This window comes from Gavialis gangeticus, unplaced genomic scaffold (genome assembly GCF_001723915.1).
Source record: "Gavialis gangeticus isolate Ggan-Ray unplaced genomic scaffold, GavGan_comp1, whole genome shotgun sequence".
NCBI lineage: Eukaryota > Metazoa > Chordata > Crocodylia > Gavialidae > Gavialis > Gavialis gangeticus.
The window spans coordinates 51220579-51244280 of record NW_017729022.1 but is presented as its reverse complement, the minus strand read 5'-3'; the positions used below and the strand labels follow the sequence as shown (position 1 = coordinate 51244280).

Here is a 23702-nt window from a genome sequence, read left to right as displayed (position 1 = left end):
CTCAAGTAATTGATGCTATTGGTAAAAACCTATCGTGTTTTTTCCACTTAACTCCATGTCTGCATTCTTTCCTTCAAACATTGTTTTTATTTTTGCTACTGACATCAGACCTTAAACAGGTCTGTAGTTGAATTATTGTTTTTGCTTTCTTGGCTTTATGCTATATTTTCTGTTTTCTAGCTACTCTTATTTGATAAATTTAATAAAAAATCATTGCTCAATAGACTTGGAGTTGCATACGCCCATTGTTACAATGTTCTGTGATAGAGAACAGTAATCTGTCACAGGTTAACTGCATTAAGCACTGAGTTTTGCTTCCACTGCCAGTATGCTAATATCTGTTTAAACACATGCACGTTTGGCTGCAGGTGCTGCTAGCTAAACCGGTTGTCTGAAGAGCAGTTGTGGTTTTTCCTCTCCAGGTATAATTTACAACAGAACATTCTTGAATCTGAACTGATCTCTTGATTTATCAATGACACTTGAGGCTGCACAGGAGCACAGTAAGCTCTTCTGCAGTTCTCTGACTTTCTCAAGCAAAGGTTAAGCATTCATAGGTTTTTTGATAAATGTGATGTACATGAAATGCGGATCAGAAAAGTAGTTCTCTTTGTACTTGTTCTTTTTCTAAAAATGTTTTTAACTATTCAGTTTAAGTACTGCAGGTACAAATTCACCTATTTTTCTGATTTCAATTTCTTTTATTTATTTGACAATTTACCCTTTCCACTTCTGTCACATAACTGCTATTTTTATTGTTCATAACCATTTGTTAATTTTATCATACTGTATCTGGTTATTCCTACTATCAAAGTGAATTTCTTTTGTAGATTAATATAGCGGTTTTATTTATAAACTGTAGAATTTGGGTCGAATAAATCTATTTACTTTGAAATGTAATGATTGGGAAACTAAAATTTTAAGAGGCTTAGTTTGATTATTTTAATAAAACTGTGCAATTAATCTGAAGCATGTTGTCACATAAATACCATCTTTTTACAAGCTGTTGTTTCTAGATAAGACAATTTGAAAAAGATTTGGGTTCTTAGTAATGGGATTTATAGACTTTCATTTCTAGCTCACTGGTTTCAGTACATCCATAACATCTAAATTCCTCACTATAACATGGTTGTCCACTGCCCTTTTTGTGTAAATATTTAGCAATTTGATATAATTTTTGTAGTGAACTGGTGTAGCCCTCACCAATGGGCTGCCTTTCTGGAGAGAGCAAAATAACTTCTTGATTGTGGGGAAATCTTTGGTTTTCTGTGCAAAAAGCTACCATTTGAAAGTAGTCAAAAGATTTCTTAGGGCATAGTGCTAACTTGTTTGTGGGTCTAAGTAAGCAATGGCTTATAGGGTGTCAGCCATACCTTGCTGTTATGGGAGGGCTAAGTTAATGAAGGCAGGCACACAGGCAGTTTCTGTGAAATAGTTCCCATTTCTGTGAAATAGATCTTCATCTTCGTTTGTCTTAAAGCACTTTCATTCTAAAACGGGAGAAGGCGATGCTTAACGAGTTTTGGTGAGGCATCAAGGGCCGCAAAGGTGGCCCTGCCCCCTGACTCTTGACCTTTGCCACTGCGCATCTCTCCCCTTTTCCATGAAGTAATCCTTTTAGGGGTGGAGGTTTGCTTGTATGTTGTGTGTGAAGGGGTAGGAGAGGGAGGTGTGGTTGGGGGGATGTGTGGGCTGTGGGTATGGTGTAGGGGCAGTCCGTGGGGGTGTAGGAGGGGTGTGGGGTGGGTGTGGTTGGTGTGAGGTGTGTGGGTGTGTAGGTATGGTGTGGGTGAGGGAGGATTGAGGTGTATATGTGGGATGTGTGGTTGGGGGGATGTGTGGGCTGTGGGTATGGTGTAGGGGCAGTCCGTGGGGGTGTAGGAGGGGTGTGGGGTGGGTGTGGTTGGTGTGAGGTGTGTGGGTGTGTAGGTATGGTGTGGGTGAGGGAGGGTTCAGGTGTATATGTGGGATGTGTGGTTGGAGTGTGGGGAAAATGACTATTTCAGTGTCAGAGTGGGACTGTTGGACATGTGTGGGTTTGAGGGGGTGTGGGTGAATGTGGGGAGGTGTGGGTGTGGGGTGTGTGGTTGAGGTGTAGGGTGTGTTTAGGGTATGTGGGTGCATGTCTGTGTATGTGGGGTGTGGGAGTATGTGTGTGTGATGTATGTGGTTGGGGGGTGTGGGACAGTGTTGGGTGTATTTGGGTATGGAGGGGGGTATGGGTACATGTGTGGGGTGTAGGTGGGTTGAGTGAGTGCATGGGGAGGGGGCTTCCCTCTGCCTGCTCTTTGTGATGTGGCTTGGCCCAGCCCGTTGCAGGTGGGGGAGAGGGGAAGGGATCGGCGCTGCCTGCCTGCCTTGCAGTGCGCTGCAAAGAGCAGGAAAGCAGCTCCTACGGGCTGGCACCAATAGAAGCCCCTGCGTTTGGGGAGGGAGGCAGGGAGCCGAGTCTGCCATCATGAGCTCTCTTAGTCTCTGTCCCACACCTACCTGGCAGGGCTGCAGCCAAGCCTGTGCTGGCTCCTGCTGCCGTTGCTTTTCTCTTGTGTGCCTGCCTGGCGGAGCTGCACACTGGCTTCTGCTGCTGCTCCCCACTCCTGTCTGTCCCTGCCTGCCCGTCAGGGTTTTGTGAGCAGCCAAGCTTCTTTGTGTTCCCCTGCTCTCCCCTCCATCTACACACACTCCCCTGCCCAGCCTGAGCAGGACCAGGGTGAGCTGCAGGCAGAGCCCACCCCATTCCCCTCAACACTGTAGCTTCCCCTTCCTACCTGCTGCCCGGAGCACTGCAGCAGGGACAGGAGTTGCTGGAGGCTGAGGGAGCCCAGCTGTTCCCTGGGCAGTGGCAGCAGCAGGCACCCTGCTCAGAAGCTTTGCATGCTGGCAGAGGAGGCTAGGAGCGCAGCATGCTCTGCCCTGGGCAGGACTTGGCCCCTGGCAGAGTGCAGCAGGGACAGCCGCAGGCAGGGCTGGATACAGTATATTGGTGGGTGCCTGCCTGCGGGCTGAATCCAATCAGCTGGCAGGCTGGATGCGGCCCGTGGGCCATATTTTGCCCACCTGTTCTAAAAGGTTTCCGTTCTTTGCTCACTGCTACTTTGTCCTTCGAGTAACATCGCTGAAACATACTGAGTAGTCTGGTTGTAGGAAAATAGTAAGATTGTAAATTCTTAATGTTTTTAATTGCATTTTTGTTTAAGTGGTCTTTAACGGTATTTTCGTACTGCCACAGAACAGCTTGTGAAGGGTACTGCTTAAAACTATTTGCTGTTGGTGTTAAAATTTATGAAGTCAAAACCAAGGTCAGATTTTTTGGTAAGGATTCTCTTTGCTTTGTTTTCTTAGAGCAGCTGTTTTATTTCACTGAAACCTCTTGGTAAGGCCATAAAAATAACTCTGAAGAGTGGAAACACTTTGAGTATTCTTCAGGTTTTGTGTTGGCCTGAAGCTTGAAACCGTTTTTACTACCTTTTAATGGAGTTTAATGTAGTCTCTTGTCACCTTAAAAAAGCATGTTGTTTCCTATCACCATTACGTACTGGTACTTCTATTAAGAGCCTAGTGCTGATTTTGTCTGATTCGTTGCATCTTAAAATTCTGGGTGGGCTGTTGAAATAAGTCAGTGGGTGCTAGAAGCACACTTGTCAGTCCAGGTCTTTTGGGAGAACCATTAAAGCTTTCCTCGGCACACTTGTTTATGTGGGATTTTTAGCACTAGAAAATTCACTTTTTCATTGTAGCCGCCTCACACATCCTTCCCCCATCTGCTTACAGCATCCAAGACATCTAGGAACAGATCAGCTGTCTCCTCTCTTCCTCATTAGCCTTGTAGATGAAGGAATTGCGATATACTTAATTTTAACTTGCTTTTACTAAAGCATGTAAGAGTATTTTACTTGGTAGGATTTCTCCGCATCCTTCAGCAGGGCAAGGTAAGCAGCATCTTGATGCAAGGAAGAGCATCATAATTTATATCATTCTTAGAAAAAAACATTGGAAGGAATTCTAAGAGAGAGAAATGCAATTAAATTAATTTTAGGCTAAAAGGAATTAATTCAGTAGGAGAGCGCATGCATGTCAGCCAGTATTAGGAGCGGGGAAATTCTAAAGCATGACAACAGTTATTCAGCAAAGTACACCATGTCTTTACTGAATTAAAAAATAATGCATACTCGTTGAGTTGTGGAAGAGATTTTTCAGTGGGAGGTGGTTGAAAAATCACTGCGTCAGGTATTTAAACGTTGTAGGAGTAACATGAGTATAGGTTCTAGCCAGACAAGGTTCTTTGGGTAAATCTGATATCTTTTATTAGACCAACTCCAGTAATTGGAAAAAGTTCTTCTTTGCCAGCTTTTGGGCACAAACACCCTCCGTCAGGCTGAGGAAGCATCTGCAGTTGGTCTGTGCTCTTCTTGGATGAAATGAATAGTAAAGAAGCCAGGGGCTTCATGCGTTTTTGGCTCTGAACTGTCAGTGGACTGTCAAGCATTTTGTGGTGATAACAGAATGAAATATTTAGCGTCTCAGATCAGGATGATGAGTCAGGTCCTTAAGAGGATTTTTTTCATAATAGCTTGAAGAATGAAAATATGGAAGAGCCCCCACACTGGCAAGCATAGTGGAAGACTTTTTTCTTTTTTTTTTTTTTTCTTGTGGTTCAAGAGAGGCAGGGAAAGTACCTAGAATGACCCAATGGCTTTTCAAATTCTGTTTGCTACTGACTACTGTTTCATTCTGTTTTTGAAGCAGATGCCAAAAAGCAGAATCCGTCAGGTGTGTCTGGAATGAGCCTATCCACCCAACCCGTGGCTCGCCCCTTGCAGCCTTTGCAGACGACGACTCTGCAGCAGACAGGTGTGCCAACAAGTGGACCTTCCCAGACCACCATACATGTACTACCTACAGGTAACTTCCTTTTGGATAGTTCTATGCATGTGGCAATTTGTCTTTTTAAAATGGGCTCTTGTATATTCCTTGCATCTGCTTACTTTTGTCCAATGAATATTCTGACCATATTTTAGCAGATTGTCCTTCTTTTTAGGCCCAGCCAGGCCTTTCTAATCTATGTGGGTTCTTTCAAAGCTATAAAAAGTGAAGCAGGAGGAAGATGCTCATCCTGGAAGGGCACAAAGTCCAGGATAGCTTTAGATGCTTTAAGTCCCGTAGATGCTGCCCCTTTCTGGGAATTACAGAATTAGAAGAGGAGAATCTTGAATAATCCAGGAGAACATTGTTTCTTGTACTCCAATTAAAAGAGGAGGTTCAGTAGAAAATTCCCTCCTAGCAACATTGTTGGCCGTGTGAAAGGCAGCTGGAGAGGCCACTGAAAGCTATAAGTAGCTGCCCAAGGGAGGGGTGTTCAGGTACTAGGTACCCTATTAGCTGCAGGGTTTGAATAACTGAAAGGATGACACCAGAATAACGAGTCCAGCAACTTGCTGTCAGGCCCCTGGCAAACATTACACCTAAGATATGATTAACCAAGCGTATGTCAAGACTCCAGTGTGCTCCTGAGGCTAGGAGTGCTAGTCAGCTGATTGTCATTTGTGGCTAGGAGCACATGGGAGCCCTTGGCTCCTGTGCACTCCTGCAGGTGGGAGCACCAGTCAGCTGACCAGCTTTGCAAGCCACGGGAACACCAAGCCCCCAGCTTGCTATGTGGTGGTGCAGAGGGAGCCTGAGATCGCAATCCCAGGCTCCCTCTGCACTAACAATATAGCACATGATTTGTGAGATCAGGGATCAAATCCCAATTGTGCTTCCTGCCATGCATGTGTGGCATGGCAGAAGACACAGTTCTTTGGATTGCAGATTACCTTAGTAATAGATTCTGTGGCTGCTGTGCAAGTCTTGACACTAAGGCAGGTTTATTCATCTTTACAGCTTGACTCAAAGTCAAAAGGATGCGAAGGAAAAATTTTCAGTTAGCCATGAAATTATTAGATTCCTGCCCTCAGAAATCTATTTTGCTGATTCTCCTACCAGCCTGACTTTCCCATAGTAGCACTTGGAATTAGAATTCAACTAGTATTTTGGAGGAGAGATGCAATTAGTAGTAAAGTGTGTCCATTTTGGAGTGTTTGCAGTCTTGCTAAAATGGTATTCTTTGGCCTAAACTTTACTTTTTGGGGTATCCTATAATGGTTGCCTTTGTTTACCTAGAAATTACATGTATTTTGCTATTTCCACATGTTAAGGAAATGACAAAAATGTTTCAGTTTTGCTTAGACCATAACCTGCTATATCCTCTTAATCTCTTCCTAAAAACACATGCAACTAGTTGAGTCTCATAAAAACTGCTATTGCTTTGCTCAGCGCAGTCATTTAAGATGTCTGCATTCTGAAATGGGATCTCATTTTAATCTTTGACTCCAATTTGGGACTACTTCTAACTTCAGTGTCTGATCTCCTTTCTTCCCTGCCCCCCTCTCCCGCCCCTTCCTCCAGCTCCAACAACAGTGAATGTAACCCATCGTCCAGTGACTCAGACTGCTGCAAGGCTCCCTGTACCACGTGCTCCTGCTAACCATCAGGTGGTCTATACTACTCTTCCTGCACCTCCAGCTCCGAATCCTGTGAGAGGAGCTGTCATGCAGAGCCCTGGTTTAAGGCAGGTCAACCCACAGAGTGGAGGTAAGAGTCCCTTTTCATGTTCAGTGTATCTTGATAATACCAGATTTCTTGTTGCCCAGATTTTTTAAACAGTGCCATGCAAAGCTGTGGGATGAATTTTTAGTTTACAAAGACGTGAGTGAATCTCGTACCATTAAGACTGTGTTTACTTGAAAGCACCCCTCATGCAAACGTGGATGAGGGAAGGTTGAACTGGAGTCATTGCAGTCAGTGACACTCCCTTGCATGCACTTTGGGATGATTTGCCCAAACCATTTGTGAGCACATAATGTAATTAAACATCTGCTTGGCTAGAGACTTCTGTTAAGATACCCTGATTGGGAAATAAGAAATCTTGTATTGTTAAGCAATTTGTTGTTTTACTGTTACATGTTACTGTTTAAACCAGCATGGTAAATCAGGCATGGCTTACAAACTGGGCATTCAGCTTCCACATCTAACATTTTAACGTAAATTCATAACTTGCGTTGTCCCATGCTGTGCATAATATGTGCTACGATGCAGACTGGAGTCTCCATGACTGTAGGTGTTAGCGAATTCCTCTCTCTACTATGGGAAATTAACTTGCTTTATCCCCCAGCAACAAGCTTTATTGTTTGTCAATCTTACCATATTTACCAAATCCAAGACTGTCCTGAATTTAAGATGACTCTCCCCCCTCCCCCAAATACTTAGGTTCTATACAGAGAAATTTATGAAGTTGTTATAATTTTCCATATACAGAATCTAATTATTTAATAAGGGGGGCTAGGAAATTGAACTGTGTAAGGGCCCAAGGCTTGGAAAGGGAGAGGCAGGGAGTGCAGATGTGGCAGGGGTGCAGACCCCATCCAGGTCGGGGCCAGAGCTGCAGCCTGCCTCCTGCTGCCTCATACTTGTTTCCAAGACAGGTGGGTTTTTTTCCCCATGTTAAATGTTATGGGGAACCTCCTCTTAGTATTGAGTAAATACCTTATGTCAGCTATAAGGAATTTAAATGTACACATCAGTCTACTTCTGTATTCAGTGCAAGTTTTTTTTAACTGCTTCTTTATAATTCCTTGTTTCATCTGTCTCCTTTCTTTTGCTATGGACGTGTCTACCGTGACAGCTATAAATGGTCACTACCACTATTTGTTCTGAGAATGAAGCAAACTCATATCTGCCAGTTGTATGTGCCTTGAGTTAATTAATCCCTAGTTTTGAGATGGGCCTCCTTGTCAGAGTATCAGTAAAAACAGTATATTTCTAGCAAATGAAGCCTAAACTGAATCTTTGCAATTCATTTCTTGCAGCTGTATTGCCTCAGGCCTTGAACATATCAGAGCCGGTCAGTACTTGAGAGATCACCGTGGAATGCCAGTCTGCAGAAAATGTTCTTTTGAGTGCTTGTCCATACATACTCCACGCTTGATGGGCATGTGTGCCCATGCCCTTGAGTTTTTGTTCATTTGGCCAGCAGGGCCTGTGGAGACCATGCCAGCACCCAATTGCATAAGGGGGCAAGAGGTCACTTCGCCTGTCTTTTAGTTCCTTTTTGCCCTTCCAACGCCAGCCCTGGCTGCAGGTGGCACCTTGTGACGACTTCTGAGCCTCTTGGCTCACTGTTTGATCAGCCTCATGTTTTGTAAATAGGTACAAACTGAGACAGTCAATTTTGGGGTTACTTCAGAGCATTCTTTTGATAAATGTTTTCTTTATTCTGTAACAAAAAGAAGACTGTCTATTTTTGTCTGAGGCCTAATCTATACAGCAAAATATTATTAGCAGCACTCAGGTTCTGTTGGCAAAATGTTGAGTGCATCTGTATCTAAACTTCTGTGAAGAAGCAGAATGCGTCCTTCTACCAACAGAGTTACAGCCCATCGATGGAGTAGAGCAAGGCTCCTGCTGCTGCCTGGCAGCCAAGTGAAGATTCACGTAGACCAGTAACTCTATTTTTAGACTTGAGGCACCCCTTAGAAACTTAGGTTTTGACTCTTTTCTGTTGTAGAGAACTTGGAAATATCACAGCCAATAAGAATGTTTTTAACACTGTGGATTCCTATTGGAAATCTTTGGGTTTATTTTGTGAATCATGGTAGCCCACCCAAATAACACTGTATGGCGTCCCCTTGGCACCCTTGAAAGGATCTCAAGGAAACACAGGGTTCCTTGACACCCTGGTTGATAGTCACTGATGTATATGTTCCTGTGCTTTCTGCCAGCTGTCACAGCTGTGTCAGCCCCTGCTGCCTGCTTATGGTGTACATGACACTCAAGAAGCATAGCTGCTGCATGAAACTACTAGAAGTGCCTGGCTCTGTCCTGGCGGCAGAGCAGAAAGTGCAGTATTTGTAGGTACAGACATAGCCTGAGAGTCGCCTTGGAATCCAGAACTGTCTTTGACTCCACACAGATATCCAGGTTTAATAATTATTTTAGGCATGCAACAGTGCCTCTAAATGATGTGCACACCACAGGCGTATTGTGTTTGGATGAGGAGCACATACTAGATAATGTGCCATTTGTAAGTCTTTTTCTAAGCTGAACTCAATGAGATGGAGACTTTTGTTTGAAGATATTCCTGTTGGAGAGGTCAATGTGTTCATGTTCCTACTCAATTTTATATGTACACCACTCAGCAGAAAGCAACATTTTAAGACAAGGAGCTGAAGAAACTAGATAAATTTGGATGGAAAATATATTTAATATCAAATCTTCAAATTAAAATTGCCAGTAACCAGACCTTACTGGCAATGCACGATTACTTAAATTTGGGACTCTGTCTCTAAATTTGCCGGTAGGCTTCCTCAAGACCACTTACGCGATTTTGTCCTTGGTTTGCGAATGTAAAATTGTAGAACATGTTTCTCCAGAGTCCAGGTGATCCTTGATGCTCTGACACCATAAGTGTCATAAGGAAATTCTCTGAGTTCAAATTATCAGGAGTCCCTAAAAAGGTAAATTTAAATTAAAGATCTTCCATTTAAGGGGTGTAGAGTTTTAAATTAGATGGATGAGATTTTATGCTCTCCAGAGGATTCTGAGCAATGTAGGAGCTCCCAAGGAGTCTGTACTCCTGTATAAAAGCAAACATGTATGAAGTTTCGAACACAACAGAGGCAGGCAATTATACTGTTACCAGCACAGAAAACCTGTACCACCTGGGAAGCACCCAGAAGTGCTTTAGAACTTTAGAAGAGGATATGCTAATGCAGCGGTGAGCAATTATTTTGGGCAGAGGGCCATTTACAATGTTTTGGCAAGCCATCAAGGGCTGCATGATTGGCAGCCCAGGACAGATTAATATTAATTTTCTAAATTTTAGGGGCCCCGCGGGCTGGATAGAATGGCCTGGCGGGCTGCATCTGGCCCCCAGGCCACATTTTGCCCACCCCTGTGCTAATGTATCACCAGTCATTGTCACTGGTATCATCAGAGCACCAGATCTGATACCCTAGGCAGAAGTAGACTAGTTCTACTGCTGGATCTTCCTATTATATATGCTCTGCTTGGTAACAGGTTTTCTTTTTTGTGGGGTATAGAAATGAGCTATTTGATCTGTATCCTGTTTGCACCAAGAAAGATACCAAACCTTAATAGAGCTGACTAATCATCTGAGATTTGGTCTCAAGACGTCATTTGGAACTTGCCTGAGGAAGCTTCTTGTGCACACACAAGTTTAGCATGCCAGACTTTACCTTCACATTTTTTCCAAAGGAGGTCATGTCTGATGTGTTTCTGATCTGTTGTTCCTTGGACCTGATGTATGCTTACCTTTTCATTATGCTGATCCAAAATAAATTCAGGAAGCTAAGGAAAGATTCAGCGAGGATAATCATAGTAGCACCAGCATGACTGAGCTACTTGGTTCTTGTAGTCAGACCTGAAGATTTCTTCATTGAGGGCCCCCCCAGTATAATTTCCTTTCTAGCTAATGGGATCTCTCAAACTGGCAGAATCTTCCTCCAGTTCTATGGTCCCTACATCTTAAGGCATAGATATTGATTGGACAAAATAAGCCAAGGGGGTTTGGTCAGCTGAAGTATGAACATTCTCATCCTCAATTAAAAGGATGCTCTGAAGCTGCTTGTCCAAGTGGAAGAGGTTCGTTATTAGGGCACAAAAACACCAGCTGGTTGTTTTGGATTGAGATAGCAGATGACTTTGTTTATCTTCTATCACTAAAGAATTCCTTGGGAGTCTCCCTAGCAATCATCTAGGGATACCTTTCCACTTCCAGTCGAGAGGTATTCCACCTTTACATACCATTAGCTTCTAGTAAGGCGTTATGCAGGTACGTCTACAGGTAGTAGAACAGCCTCTTCCCTCCTTAGGATCTCAGTTGTGTACTGATAAGTTTAAAGGGTCTGCCTTTTGGGTAGAGAGCTGCATGTTTTCTCTTCTACTTTTCCATTCAAATAACCGTTTTAGAAGCAGTAGCATCTACCAGAAGGGGAAGAGAGAATGTTAAAAATAGAGCAACTGTGAGACTCTGTCCCTGCAGTTTTGTTGATAGTAGTCTTTGACTTTTCATCTCAGCACCTACCTGTTTTTTCCCAAAGCTACATTCAAACAAAAGTAAAGCTGCTTCATACCCAAAATTTTCTCAGGGCAATCTTGCTAACTGAAAAAACTATGACACTCAAGTTATTCCTCTATTAATTGAACCTTATGGGAAGAGAGTGAAAATGCAGGTTATAGCAACTGTCTAATTAGACTTTCATAAGTCATATAAAGCTCTGTTATGAAGTGGCCACTTTTGATCAAGAGTTGAGATGACAGTCTTTGTCTAGAAGAGCTCGAACAGCTTCTTTATCTTGAGAAATGTTCCAGTACTGGAAAGTGAAGCAGCTGTTTGGCGGTGCAGTGCATATGTTTGCTTATCATTACGAAGCATCAGATCTGATGCTCATTTTCACAGGGTTGCCTCAGTTATTTTCAGACAGACTCCTAAAGCACATCTCCTCTGATGCAGGTCAGAAAGTGTGAGTCACCAGTAGTGGACTGTAGGCCTGTGCAAATAGGGAAGTATTCGATTTGGATTCTGCCGATTCAGAGGACAGCAATTTGATTCAAAGTCTTGGATCGCTGTCCTGAATCAATTCGGCCAAATCTGCTTTGGAAGATATGGTGCTGATTCGGGGAATTTGGCAATTTGAATTGGCCAGGTAGAGGCAGGAACAGCCGGGCAGTTGCAGGTTCTCCCGTAGCTCCTCTGGCTGTACCTGCCTCTCCCCGGGCAGGGAGAGCCGTGAAAGAAGCCCCCATGGCTGCCCTGCCCAGTCTAATCCACCACCCAGCCCAGCCTCCTGGCACTTTAAAAGAAAAAGCCCTGCACTCACCAGCTGCAGGAGCAGTGATCAGGGCCTCTGGGCGCTTGTGGCAGAGCCCCTTCGCCCCCACCCCCTGTGCAGCAAGGGGCAGTGGGGATCGCCCCCTCCCCTGCCTGGCACCTGCATGGCAGCTGCCCCATGGTGTGGGTGCAGCATGGCTCGGCAGGGTGCTACGCTCTGTCTGGGAGCTGGGGCAGCTCCACATGTCAGTTGGAGCCTGGCAGTGCTCAGCCCCAGCCACACCAGCTCCCAGGCGAATTGAACTGGGGGACGGGGAATCAAATCGATTCGATTCCCCGTCTGGATTCCCCAGGCCCTGCTTCAATTCCCCAGCTCTCTGTTTGATTCACCTGGGAGGTGGGTGGCCCCACGTCTCAGCCAGAGCCTGGCAACACTCAGCCCCAGCTCCTAGACAGCATACAGTGCCCTGCCGAGCCACACTGCACAGCTGATGCACAGGTGCCAGGAGGGGGTAGAGGGATACCCCCTGCCCTGCCCTGCCCTGCCCTGCCCTGTGCGGGGGGGCTCTGCCACAAGCACCCAGAGGCTGCTGCAGCTGGAGAGTATGGGGCTTCTTTTTTATTATCTTTTTTTTAAGTGCCGGGAGGCTGGGCAGGGCAGGGCAGGGCAGGGCAGTCATGGGGGCTTCTCTCATGGCTCCTCTGGCTATGCCTGCCTCTGCCCTGGTAGGGGGAGCCGCAGGGGCTATGCCCTGCTGCTGCTTGCCCAGTCAGGGAAGGGCGAGGCACAGTGCAGGCGTGGCTTATTCCAGGCAGCAGCAGGGCAGAGCCCCTGCTCCCAGTACTGCCACACCCGCATCAGCACTGAGAGCGAGGGATCTGCTCTGCCACTGCTTGCCAGCTGGCACAGTAGCCATGCGATGTGGGTACAGCAGCGCTGGGAGCGAGGACTATGCCCTGTTGCCACTTGCCCCCTTCCACCTGGAGCGAGCCCTGCCTGCATCCTGGCCCCCTGCCCTGGCTGGGCAGGCAGCAGCAGGGCAGAGCCCCCATCCCCAGTGATGCTGCGCCCACATCCCACGCTCCCCTACTCCTGTGCCTGAGTAGTCCCCTGACCCAGCTGGGAAGCTTGTCCCAGCCTCAATCCCGCCCTCCCCCACACCCTCTCTCTCCCCCACCCCCAACAGACTTACCAGTTGGAGGCAGCTGTCAGCTGCCTGTTTAGTCTATGGCTGAATCTCTGAATTGGCCAAATCTTTGTCCAAAGATTTTCCAAATCAATTCGGATGCTTCGAATTGATGCAGAGCTTTTACTTAGTTTCCCAGTTCGATTTCAGATTCGGAGATTCAGTCCCCGAATCAGGCCGAATCTTCTCCAGATTGAATCGGCTACCAAAGCTTCATACAGCCCTAGTGGACTGCATATGGGCAGAAGAAATTGCTTTACTTGAAAGTAATGGTCATTCTTTGAGATGTGTAGTCGATGTATACTATGACCAATTCTCCTTCCTTGCTACTGTGGAGTTGCATAACACCTGGATCCTGTTTTGGTGAGCATTTAAAGTGGTTTGTGCCCATGGCTGGAGGCACAAGATGTTGCAGCCCACAGCATGCACTTCTGGCCAAAAAAACCTGAACTGAAGTTCATGGAGTACTTTCACTCCAACCATATATGTATGTATATCTGTATGCATGGGTGACTGGTGCCTCTCGAGTCTTGGGGGGGCATCAGATCACCGATGGGGGGGTGCATTTCCGGCTTCATGGCTGGCGCTTCCAGGGAGTGCACACCGATCTCGGGGTGCACATGCACCTGCATGCACCACCTATGCGTCACCAATGTATGCATGCAATCTAACAAAGAGCTAAAGGTGGTGCAAGGTAAAGTTTCTTGGGAATTGTCAAAAAGTTCCAGATGTCATCTGTAAATTCTCTTATTCCTGCCTGCGCAGGATGGTTCCCTGTGGCTTCTAACTTAATGATAATTTCTGTGTATATATCCTCATAAAACAGAGCACTTCCTTCTGTAGGTGAGCTCTTCTCAGATGGAATGAAATGCTTCATTCTGTGGTACCCACAGTGTTTGGCACTGATACATGGGGTAAATCTTATTTTGTGGCAGTGGTTTTCAGCTTCCCCATCCCAAATCAATCTGCTTTTGCTTATGATACATGGCCGGGGTGAGGGAAATGCTGTCATTTGCCAGAGCTAAAAAATATTCTCGACTCCCTGGATAGACTTTCAGATGGTGCTCATCTTCCCATTGCTAATCCAGACTCCTACCCTTGCTGCCTCTCCTTGATTGCTGGGAGAGGAAAGTACCTCTATTTGTGTCTTCTTCCCTTCTTGGAGCACCACCTCATTAAGGCCCTTTTTGGCTTTCTGTACAAGTCTTATTTTATGTGTGCTTAGTTTTTGTGAAGGTTTGCTTGGCCCAAAGTATTGAATACCCACAGTCTTAACTACTTCTACTATCCCTGCAGGTGTTACAGTGCGAGTGCCTCAGACAACTGCATATGTTGTGAACAACGGGCTAACTCTTGGATCTGGAGCCCCGCAACTTACAGTGCATCACCGGCCACCACAGGTGCATGCTGTAAGTACAGTTATACCGTTATTCTGTAATTACCATTGTGCTGATGTCACCATTTGCAGGTCGGTTGCTGCATCAAAGGTTTGCAAGCTACCTGTAGTGTGGATGTGTATTGTGGACTCCACCCACTCCATTCAGGTGGTTGCTATCACCCTCCTGTTATTACAGCAGTTGCTAACAAGGGGAATTGTAGCTGTGTGACCTCATGATGCACCACCAGCAAGTGTCCTTCTGACCACCAGTGATCTACACAGCACAATTTGAGGATTCATGTTTTTACAGAACAGCACTAGCTGTCTGCAGGGGATCTCATGGGGTCAAGCTGTAATGACCTCAAGCTGTAGTGACAGGAGAAGACTTCTGGTGCTATAAGAAGTCACTGAAGTCTACCAAAGACTAAGGCTATAATGTGTGGGTTAGCAATAAAAGGGACTGCTGTACAGTGGAAGCCATGGACTGTGTCTTTTATACCCTTTTTATGTTCCTTAGGAGCCCCCACGCCCTGTGCATCCTGCACCACTGCCAGAGGCCCCACAGCCAGCACGCCTGCCCCCTGAAGCAGCCAACACCAGTCTGCCTCAGAAGCCTCAGTTAAAGCTGGCACGAGTACAAAGCCAGAATGGTATTGTGTTATCATGGAGTGTCATGGAAGTGGACCGGAGCTGTGCCAGTGTGGACAGTTACCACTTGTATGCCTACCATGAGGACCCAAGCGCCACCATGCCCTCCCAGTGGAAGAAGATTGGGGAGGTGAAAGCCCTTCCCCTCCCGATGGCATGCACTCTCACTCAGTTTGTGTCTGGCAGCAAATATTACTTTGCTGTCCGAGCTAAAGACATTTATGGACGCTTTGGACCTTTCTGTGACCCCCAATCCACAGATGTGATCTCTTCCCAGACCAGTTAAACCAGAGATCTTTGCAGCCTTTAAATCTGCCCCACCACCAAGAGTTACACTAGTTTGGGGTTTAATCACATGCATGAAATTCACTCTCTACAGGATAATTTTGGGCAGCCCTATGTGATACACTACATCCATTGAAAAACGAGGAAAATAAATACTCACCCTGCCACGAGAGAGCCCATCTTCTTGGCCAGTTCAAGTCTTGGGCAGTGTGAAATCAAAATTTTCTTCTGCCCTTGGAGCTGCTTCACCCAGAGATACCAACCCTTTATCCAGGGGGGGACCTGGATATCTGGGCCTTTGCTTCAGACTGGGAACAGGATGATCTATTGCACAGTTTGCCTGAAGCAAATCAGCACATCTATACCGCAGAGAACAGTTAAATGGCGCTAACAGGAGGACAAGGAACAGACTTGCCTGCTCACTCCCCACCACTCAATGGGCAGGCTGTGAGGGGAAAGAGGATTCAGGGTCTGACTTCTTTTGTACTGAAAGACCGAGTAGCCTGGACTCATCTTACACACTGCAGTGTGCTCTCCAGGAGACAAGGGAGCTTGAGTTTGGCAAGTGCAGGGGTGTGTGTGTAAATTTGGAGGTGGTGCAAGAAACATCCACTACCTCCCACAGATACAAACCTCTCTTCACTCCCTGCTTCCCAACAAGGTCTGGGAGCATTGTCAAGCCAGATGTGAAACTGGATTGTAGAGACTGCATTTTTCCTTCCTAGCTCAGATGAATTATCTGTCCTCTCCTCTCATACATTCAGCCCTCTTTTTTTTTTTAAATTTATTTTGTGCCTTAAAGAGTACTTTCAGAAATAAATGTAGCCAGATCTCTTGTGTTGGTTAGCTTTTTTTCTTTCCCCCTGTAGTCTGTTGAAGTTCCTCTTGGCCCCAAATCGTTTGTCTAGTTCTGTAGGTTCCAGGAAGTGTAGCACCTGGCACCCTTAATTTCCACTAAAATTCTTGGAATGGCTGGGTTTTGTCCTATGAAGATGACTGTAGGCAATATAAGACAGTATTCTGCATCAGCACCTTTTTCCTGTTCTGGGAAAGCTGCATGCTACAAATTAGCCAAAGGAAATCTGTGTGGCACAGTGAAAGCTTTCAGTCTCATCGCACATGCTTGGATGTTGTATTAGTACAAGAAGGTGGCAACATTTAAGTTGGCCTCCCATTTCCTGTCTTTTCCCAGCCCCTTGTCCATCTGCATGTGTTAACCACCAAACCCAAAGCAGTTTTGGACATCTTACTTTGCCCACTAGCCCAAAAGCTGTGGAGCAGTTGTAGACTTTTAAGGAGCTTTCATGATGCTTCTGAGATGAGCCTAAAGGAAAGCTTCCTCCTCCCCACCATGCCTTTGTTACTGTCCCGGTTTTGAATAGTGACACAGAGCATGCTTTACATATGGACAAGGAGAGGCAGGTAAGGTGCAACCTTGCCAGCCTTCAGAAGAACAGACCCGGTGTGCTGCCTTTCCTGCTTAGCAAAATTAATCAACTTCAGGGGAATAGGAGCATGAAGCCATCCTTGACACATTTCAGCACCAGACTGAGCTGTATGAGGTGTTTGGATTGGTGGGTTGGTTTTGGTTTCTCATGCGTGCATATGTTCTCTTGTAATTCTCAAAGCCCTTGGTTTAAAACTAAAACAAGGGTGAAAAAGAAAAAAGCCTTTAAATGCCAAATGTGCTGCTAAAATCTCTTGCAAGGCTGTAAGATGTAAGTTAGTTTTGTTCGTACGAAGCACTGATGTTGGTAGAATAGCACAACGTGGCAGGATCTTTTCGGAGACCCTTACCTCTTTGTTCCATCTCTGTTCTGTAATATGTGTTCCATCCGGCCTGGCACTGGGATTGTCATGCTTTCAGGTGAGCAGGAGGTGTTCCCTTCTCATCTTTTCTTTAGCAGCTATATAGTAAGAAATACCGCTGATCTCTGAACAGAAGTTTTGTGGAATTTGTTAGGGGCAGGTTAATTTTTTGGGTCTTTCTAATTTTGGGGTGCAGCTTTGGACACTGTCCAACCCATCAGCTGAATAACAGGCACCCCATTTCACTGGTGCCAAGAATCAATAATGCCTTTAAATTTTCTAGGTTTAACTTTCTTTGCCATCTTCAAGAAATAAGACCTGCTTTATAGTGCGTTTAGTTTATGTATGTAAAGTTGAGATTAAAACAGCCAACAGTGGCCATTCATAATGCTATTTCTCCCAGTTTCTAGGTCCGTGTAGTCTTCCTTGGACTAGTTTTAATATCTTGTATTTGAAGTAGTACCAAAGGCCTTGGGAGAAGCTGTTTCAGTACAAAGAGATTTCTAGTTTAAAGAGGAAAAACCCACTACCTGGGCCTGATGCTGCTTATTTAATGTCATCTCCACTGTAACTCCAGCTCAGTACATGTAGGAGAGAACAGTTTGTAGTCTGTTTCTTGCCCTTTTCCAGTCTGTGACTGTTGTTAATCTTGTCTTGATGAGGAGCAGGTACCCTTGGCAGAGATTTTTCTTGTGGCTGATGGAAATGGTACTTAGAGCCATCTTAACATTGTGTTCAGAGACCTTTTGAGAAGCCTGGGCCACAAATAAATGAAGAGGGAAATTTAGCCAAGAGCAATTCTTGAAATTTCAAGTTGATTTTTGTGGCCTTAAAACAAACTGTAGGAATTCTCAGAAGTGGGTGCATCACCTTTTTATGAAATGTTAAGATGCAGCTGTACTCTGACTATAGGATGTTGACTTCTTGTACAGCAGCTCTCTACCTAGTTATCCTAAAAAGTTATCAATTATGACTTACTCTTTGGATCTAACACAGCTGTGGGCAAATGCCTTGGATTCTCTTCTGCCTCACTCAAACCGAATTGTTAAGTGAATTCCAAGTGTATGCTCATTTTAGTAGGTGGTGACAGTTCATGCTTTGTGAAGAACACTGTTACATTTTAAAATTACCAGCTGTGAGTTTGTATGTCTTCCAGTTTGCTGGCCTACAGGTCCTTCCCACAATAAATAGGGAACTGTACTAGGCCACATTTTATAGGTGTTTCAGAGTAGAATCAGTTTTTAAAATGGATATTTTTGCTTGTATAATCCAACAGAAATGAAATTGAGCTCCTTAGCTGTGAGTTACATACTAGCCCTTGCATTTCCTTGTCTTGTGATCTTTTGTTTTTTTAAAAAGAAAAAAGAAGAAACTTTGCCCAAGAGAAACCATTTTAAAATTCAAAACTTCTTGCCACAAGCATTCTGGAATAACTAGTTACGCTGCAAAATACTTTCTTTCAAAGTATTACAAAAAACCTGGAGTAGTCAGCACAAGACTAAACTCGATCTACTTTCAGGATGATACTCTCCATGGAAGTGTTTGTCCCAATAAGTCATCTTTATTGGAAGTTTCCAATATTTGTTCAGAAATAAACTAAACCACATCTGAAGCAGGATTGTCTTTTAATCTCAATTTTGCACTTTGTCAGAGTATTTTTTGTGTTCTCAGTACTGCAATGTAAAAGCCGCTTCCTGCTTCAGGCTTTATTCTTGCCACTGGAGATATCCCCATACCAAATTGGAGCTTGTTCTCCAGGTTTTAACAACTGCAATACTGCATCTTTAGCCACATTTCCCGTCCTCATTTCTAAATGGTTCTTTTCTTCTGATATAATAGTTAGAACTTGAATTTCCTGATTGTGAACAGTATAAAATTAATTTGATTTCTGGCTGGAGAAAAGTGATATTGGTGTCCTTTCTGTACACAAATAGAATGCTGAGAGCAAAATGCTATTACTTTCCATCCATTTCCCCCCAACACCAGCTTGCTGACCCTCCTGTGCCCCACTTTATTGCTTTGCTTATTTAGAAAGCATTATCAAATTCAGTTAAAATGGTGGTGTTTTATAACCTGTAGGTACCATGTGATTTTTTTTTTTTTTTCTTCTGTATTCTTGAACCAATGACAGCAGCTTACGGGAAGGGTGGGGTGTAGTCGTCAGTTCCCTTCATGCCTATATTCAAGCATGTGTTTAACATTTTTGTAATGTGGTCAGCCTCACCTGAGCAGAACCTGATAGAAAAACCTGCTGCACCAAACTGCACGCCACCTTGCTTGGATGAATGTTAGATTATCTAGCGCAAGCATTCAGGCACTCAGCCATCCTGATTTGAATTTCTAGCACAAGAACCGGGAGGTGGCAGTGCCTCCGTCTTCTTCCCCTTGCACATCCTGCCTCTTCCAAAAAAAAATAATAATAATAATAGTGGGAAAATCTTCGAACAACTTCAGTGGGAGCAGAATTGGGTGCAGTTGTTGAAGATTAGCTAGGAAATTATCACAGTATTGTATTGGAACTTAACTACAGCTCATCCCTTCCTCTGCTGCTTAGCTGAGTATCTAATGAACTAGAATCCATGTGATATGGAGGAACAGGCCCAGATGTGTTCTGTTTCCCTGAGTAGCCATGCCCCAGTATTAGAGTACTACAGACACTGCACAAAATCAAGCTGTAATCCTGCTGCCTTCTATGCTCTTTAGTATTTTCATTTATGCAACAAAAATAAATCCTAACTACATTTTTTAAATAAAGGCTTGAGATATAGATAGATAGAGATATATATCTATCTCTATCTCAATAATTTATATAATCTCTCTCTCCAGATGTATATCTAGAGAGAGATTATATATATTATTGATGTCTGTGTGTGTATATACATATTGTTGATGTATTATATTTTAGGTTTTTCTTTTGGGGAAAAGGGTAGAAACTAGGTAGGGAGTCCAGAGGCATCTGGTCCATTGCTATACTATATAAGCAGTGCACCCAAAAATATGAGCATCCCCTACAACAGTCTTCTGGTGGGGAAAATGAAACAGGAATAGGTACCAAATGTGAATGAAGTGGGTTTTTTTTTACTTTATCTTCCAATTTAATCAGTATCCCATTGAAACTCATCTTTGTTTCTCATCTAATTGTGCAGGCTGAGCATTCTTTCCTCAAATAATTTTTTTTAAGTGCTGTCTGGATTTAATGGAGTGTATCTGTAAATATGGGAACTGGGTAGCCAAGTGAGGGTCCTGTTTGGCTTCAGTAATTTATCAGCCATTAAAATATTCAAGTATACAAAATCCTTTGTAGAAAATTCAGTCTGATTTTTATTTTCTTTTGCAGCTGAACTTGTAAATAAAGATAATGTAGGACCTATCTGATGTCCAATTTAAACTGGGCAGTTGCAAAACCTCCCCATTTTTGTATGTACTGTAGATTAGTGTGTGTATAAGTGTTACTGTAGTGGGGTTTTGTCCAACAAGCCTGAAATTTATACTTTGAAATAAACTACTGGGTTTTTAACATGTTGAGTCATCTGTGATTGGTTTTCTGGTCATCTCAGGAGACTCCTGTCTTTCACAAGTGACAGGGTTGCAGCTCTTTATAAAGATGCTGATGGCTGGAGAATGCCACAGGAAGTCACAAGAGTTTTGGACCTTTAAGCCTTTTCTCAGTGTTTTGGACTCCCATTTGTTGTTGGGAATAAGAAGAGTTGTCTCATTTTAATCTTTCAGCCTTCCAAAATAATTTCTCTAGCACCTCTTGCTGTTCCAGGGTCCCGTTTCACTCTGTAAAGCAGAGTTGCATAGGCTCTATGCCACAGGCTCTCCCAAGCAGACCACACAAGCTAATAGGTCATGTGTAGCTACCCATGTTAGAACTTGTCTTCTCAAAGTAGAATAGAAGCCTGGGTGTTACCCTTCCTTCCCCACCACCACATGCCCATTTTGTCCCTACAAAGAGCTGTCTTGTTGCTTGCTGCAATGTTGGCATTACAGCCCTGGACTGTCAAACTTAACTATGGTCCTAACTTTACACGCTTTGTATAGTCTTACTCAAGTCAATGGGTCTACTCAATGCATAAAGCTTAAATACACAAGTCCCTCCAGGCTCAGAGCCTACAAACAGCAATTCTAGTGAAGAGATAGGGGAATTTCTTCATGTGCTGCTATTCAAGGAATTCATACTTCTATAAAAGCTCCTTAGTTTAAGACGCTTAAGTAAGTTAAAGGTATCATGTGAATTGAATTTATTTAAAAAAAAAAATATATATATTTGGAAGGAAGCAAACCGACCCAGCAATCTGGGCAGGTCACATCACCTCTTTGTTTCCCCATCTCTGTCAGAAAACAGAAATTGTGGAGCATGGGTAGCCTCGTAGTTGTAGCAGAAGAATTAGTAACGCTAGTGTTCTGGCAATTCGTGAAACTCGGCTTGTCGCTAACCAAAAATTGGTTCCAATCAGACCACCAGCCAAATTCTAGGCACGGTTGTACTTGGCCTGTTTTAATGCATGTTGTGGTTTTATTTGAGATGAGAATCTACCTGTTGTACGTCGTCTGTGGGGCAGGTTCTGCTGGGTACTGAAGTGGTCTGCAACGGTCTTAGGCTGCGTGTTACACTGGAGGCCTAAACCCCTCTCTGGTTGATTCAGGAACCCTCTCCCTGCACCTAGTGTACTCATTAACCCTGGCACAACTCAAGTGCAAAACACAGCCAGGAGCCTTTTACATGCACTTTGCATTGGTGTAAACAACAGCCCGGGTGGGTAAGAGTGAATGAAGCCTACACCTTAGCTGTAGCGTCCCCTTTACCAGAGAGTACCACATTCTGAGCTGTGGCCACAGAAGAGCAGTGGTGCAGGCAAGATGCTCTGCCTTTACAACAGCACAGCAACTCTACTTTGGTGAATGTCTGCCTGTGAGAGCTTGAACACTGGCAGTCATGCTGGCTTGGACCTGTACTCTTGCTGCTTAAATTCTGATTCATGGGGCAGTTAATATTTCTGTATATGCTCCATGAATATGATATTACTAAGAATTAAATGGCCCCAGCTGAAAGACTCAAAGCTCCCCTTGGCAAATGTGAGCTCTTAATTTTCACTTGATTTTTGACTACAGAAAAATAATAGACCACTTCTGCTGTAAAGAACTCAGCAAGCCCACCACAGGTCAGAATGCTTTTGGCACTAAAGATTCCTATTTGAAACCCCTGGGTTTATCTAGAGTCACATTTGCCCACCTACCAGTGCTATTTTGTGGCACCCTGGTTAAGAATCATTGGTCTTGATAAACACTAGAGAATTTTATAGGCTCTGGATTGTTTCCATCACTTCTCTTCCCTCTCCCCCAGAGGGTTGGGTTTAGGGATTGTTTTTTCTAGTTTGGACCAAGTGCGTGTAGTTTATACACGCACTCTAGTGATGTATAAAACCTGTAAAATGTTCTTGTGCTCTGTTGCATTACCTTCTGCAGGAGGTACTTATGGATCCTTATGGAGGAATGTGGGCATAAAGACATTAGAACAGGCACTAGGGACAGTGGTCAGGGAGAATCTCCATGCTCACCTATCACGATCAAGTCATTTGTGTATAATCTGCTCAGGAAGCTGGGGCCTTTCCACATAAGTTCCCTGCCCTCCCCTTAAGGGGAAAGCCCTCCACCCCATGCAGTGATCTAAGTAAGGTTTTTGCCACTTTTTGTTTAGAGAGGATTTTCTTAAATGAAGGCTTTGTAATGATTTTTGTTACTGAGAATAATTAGGAAAGGATTTGAAAGTAACTGTATAACAGGAGAGCACGCTCCGTTACCTTGGAATGGTCATTGTAACGCTGGCAGCAAGCTCCCCTGGCTGGCAACCACGTTTCCAGTAGTGCCAAGCTCCAAACCTCAGCAAGTGACCATGTCCCTGAAGCTGAGTCAGGCCCCAGCAGCGTCCTTCGTGTTCTCATTCCAGCCTCTTTAGCAAGGCTGCTTAGTTCTTCCTAAAGTGCCTGCATTTCTGCTTCCAGTTCTTGAGCTTAGGCCAGCTTCTCTTGCTAAGTTCTGGGGCCCTAGGCCTTTGCTATGCAAATGAAGAGTTGAACAATCCCATCATCCAGGAGGTCTCTCATCTGACTGTCACACAGATAGCTGTGGTGGTCACTCAAGTTTTATAAACTAAATAACAAGCCAAATCCCATTTCCAGTTTAGAGCCCTGGAAAGAAGCACTAACAGCGAAACCTCACAAGAGTTGTGCTTCCATTCAACGAGAGCAAAAACAGCTCTTCTGTGCTACCCAGTGACACTGAAATGCACATAAGCATGCTGCCTTCCATGACAAATGGACTTCATCAGTATTTATAACCCTTCTAGTAACATAAGACGTCCTCCACCTTCAAAGATACCAATCCTCTAGTAAGGATTATCCCATCAAGCAACTTGTTCCCCTGCTACAGGATTGCAGGTGACACACACACCCAAATATACTTCATCCGCTTCTTCATCATCCTCTCCCCAGCACGGGGACTCATG

General features: G+C 44.3%; 1 protein-coding gene across 9 annotated transcripts in view; it reads left to right on the top strand.

The window, feature by feature from the left end:
• The window catches only part of ATF7IP (activating transcription factor 7 interacting protein), a 188598-nt gene extending 169332 nt beyond the window's left edge, over nt 1–19266 (top strand). For 8 of the 9 annotated variants that reach the window (XM_019514914.1, XM_019514910.1, XM_019514916.1 and 5 more), the window contains exons 12-15: nt 4744–4902; nt 6445–6630; nt 14371–14483; nt 14970–19266. In XM_019514914.1, the coding sequence (XP_019370459.1) occupies nt 4744–4902; nt 6445–6630; nt 14371–14483; nt 14970–15386 (875 nt within the window). In that variant the 3' untranslated portion in view covers nt 15387–19266. The remainder of the gene's footprint in view (nt 1–4743; nt 4903–6444; nt 6631–14370; nt 14484–14969) is intronic. The other variant, XM_019514911.1, reaches the window with a different exon arrangement.
• The last annotated feature ends 4436 nt before the right edge of the window (nt 19267–23702 follow it).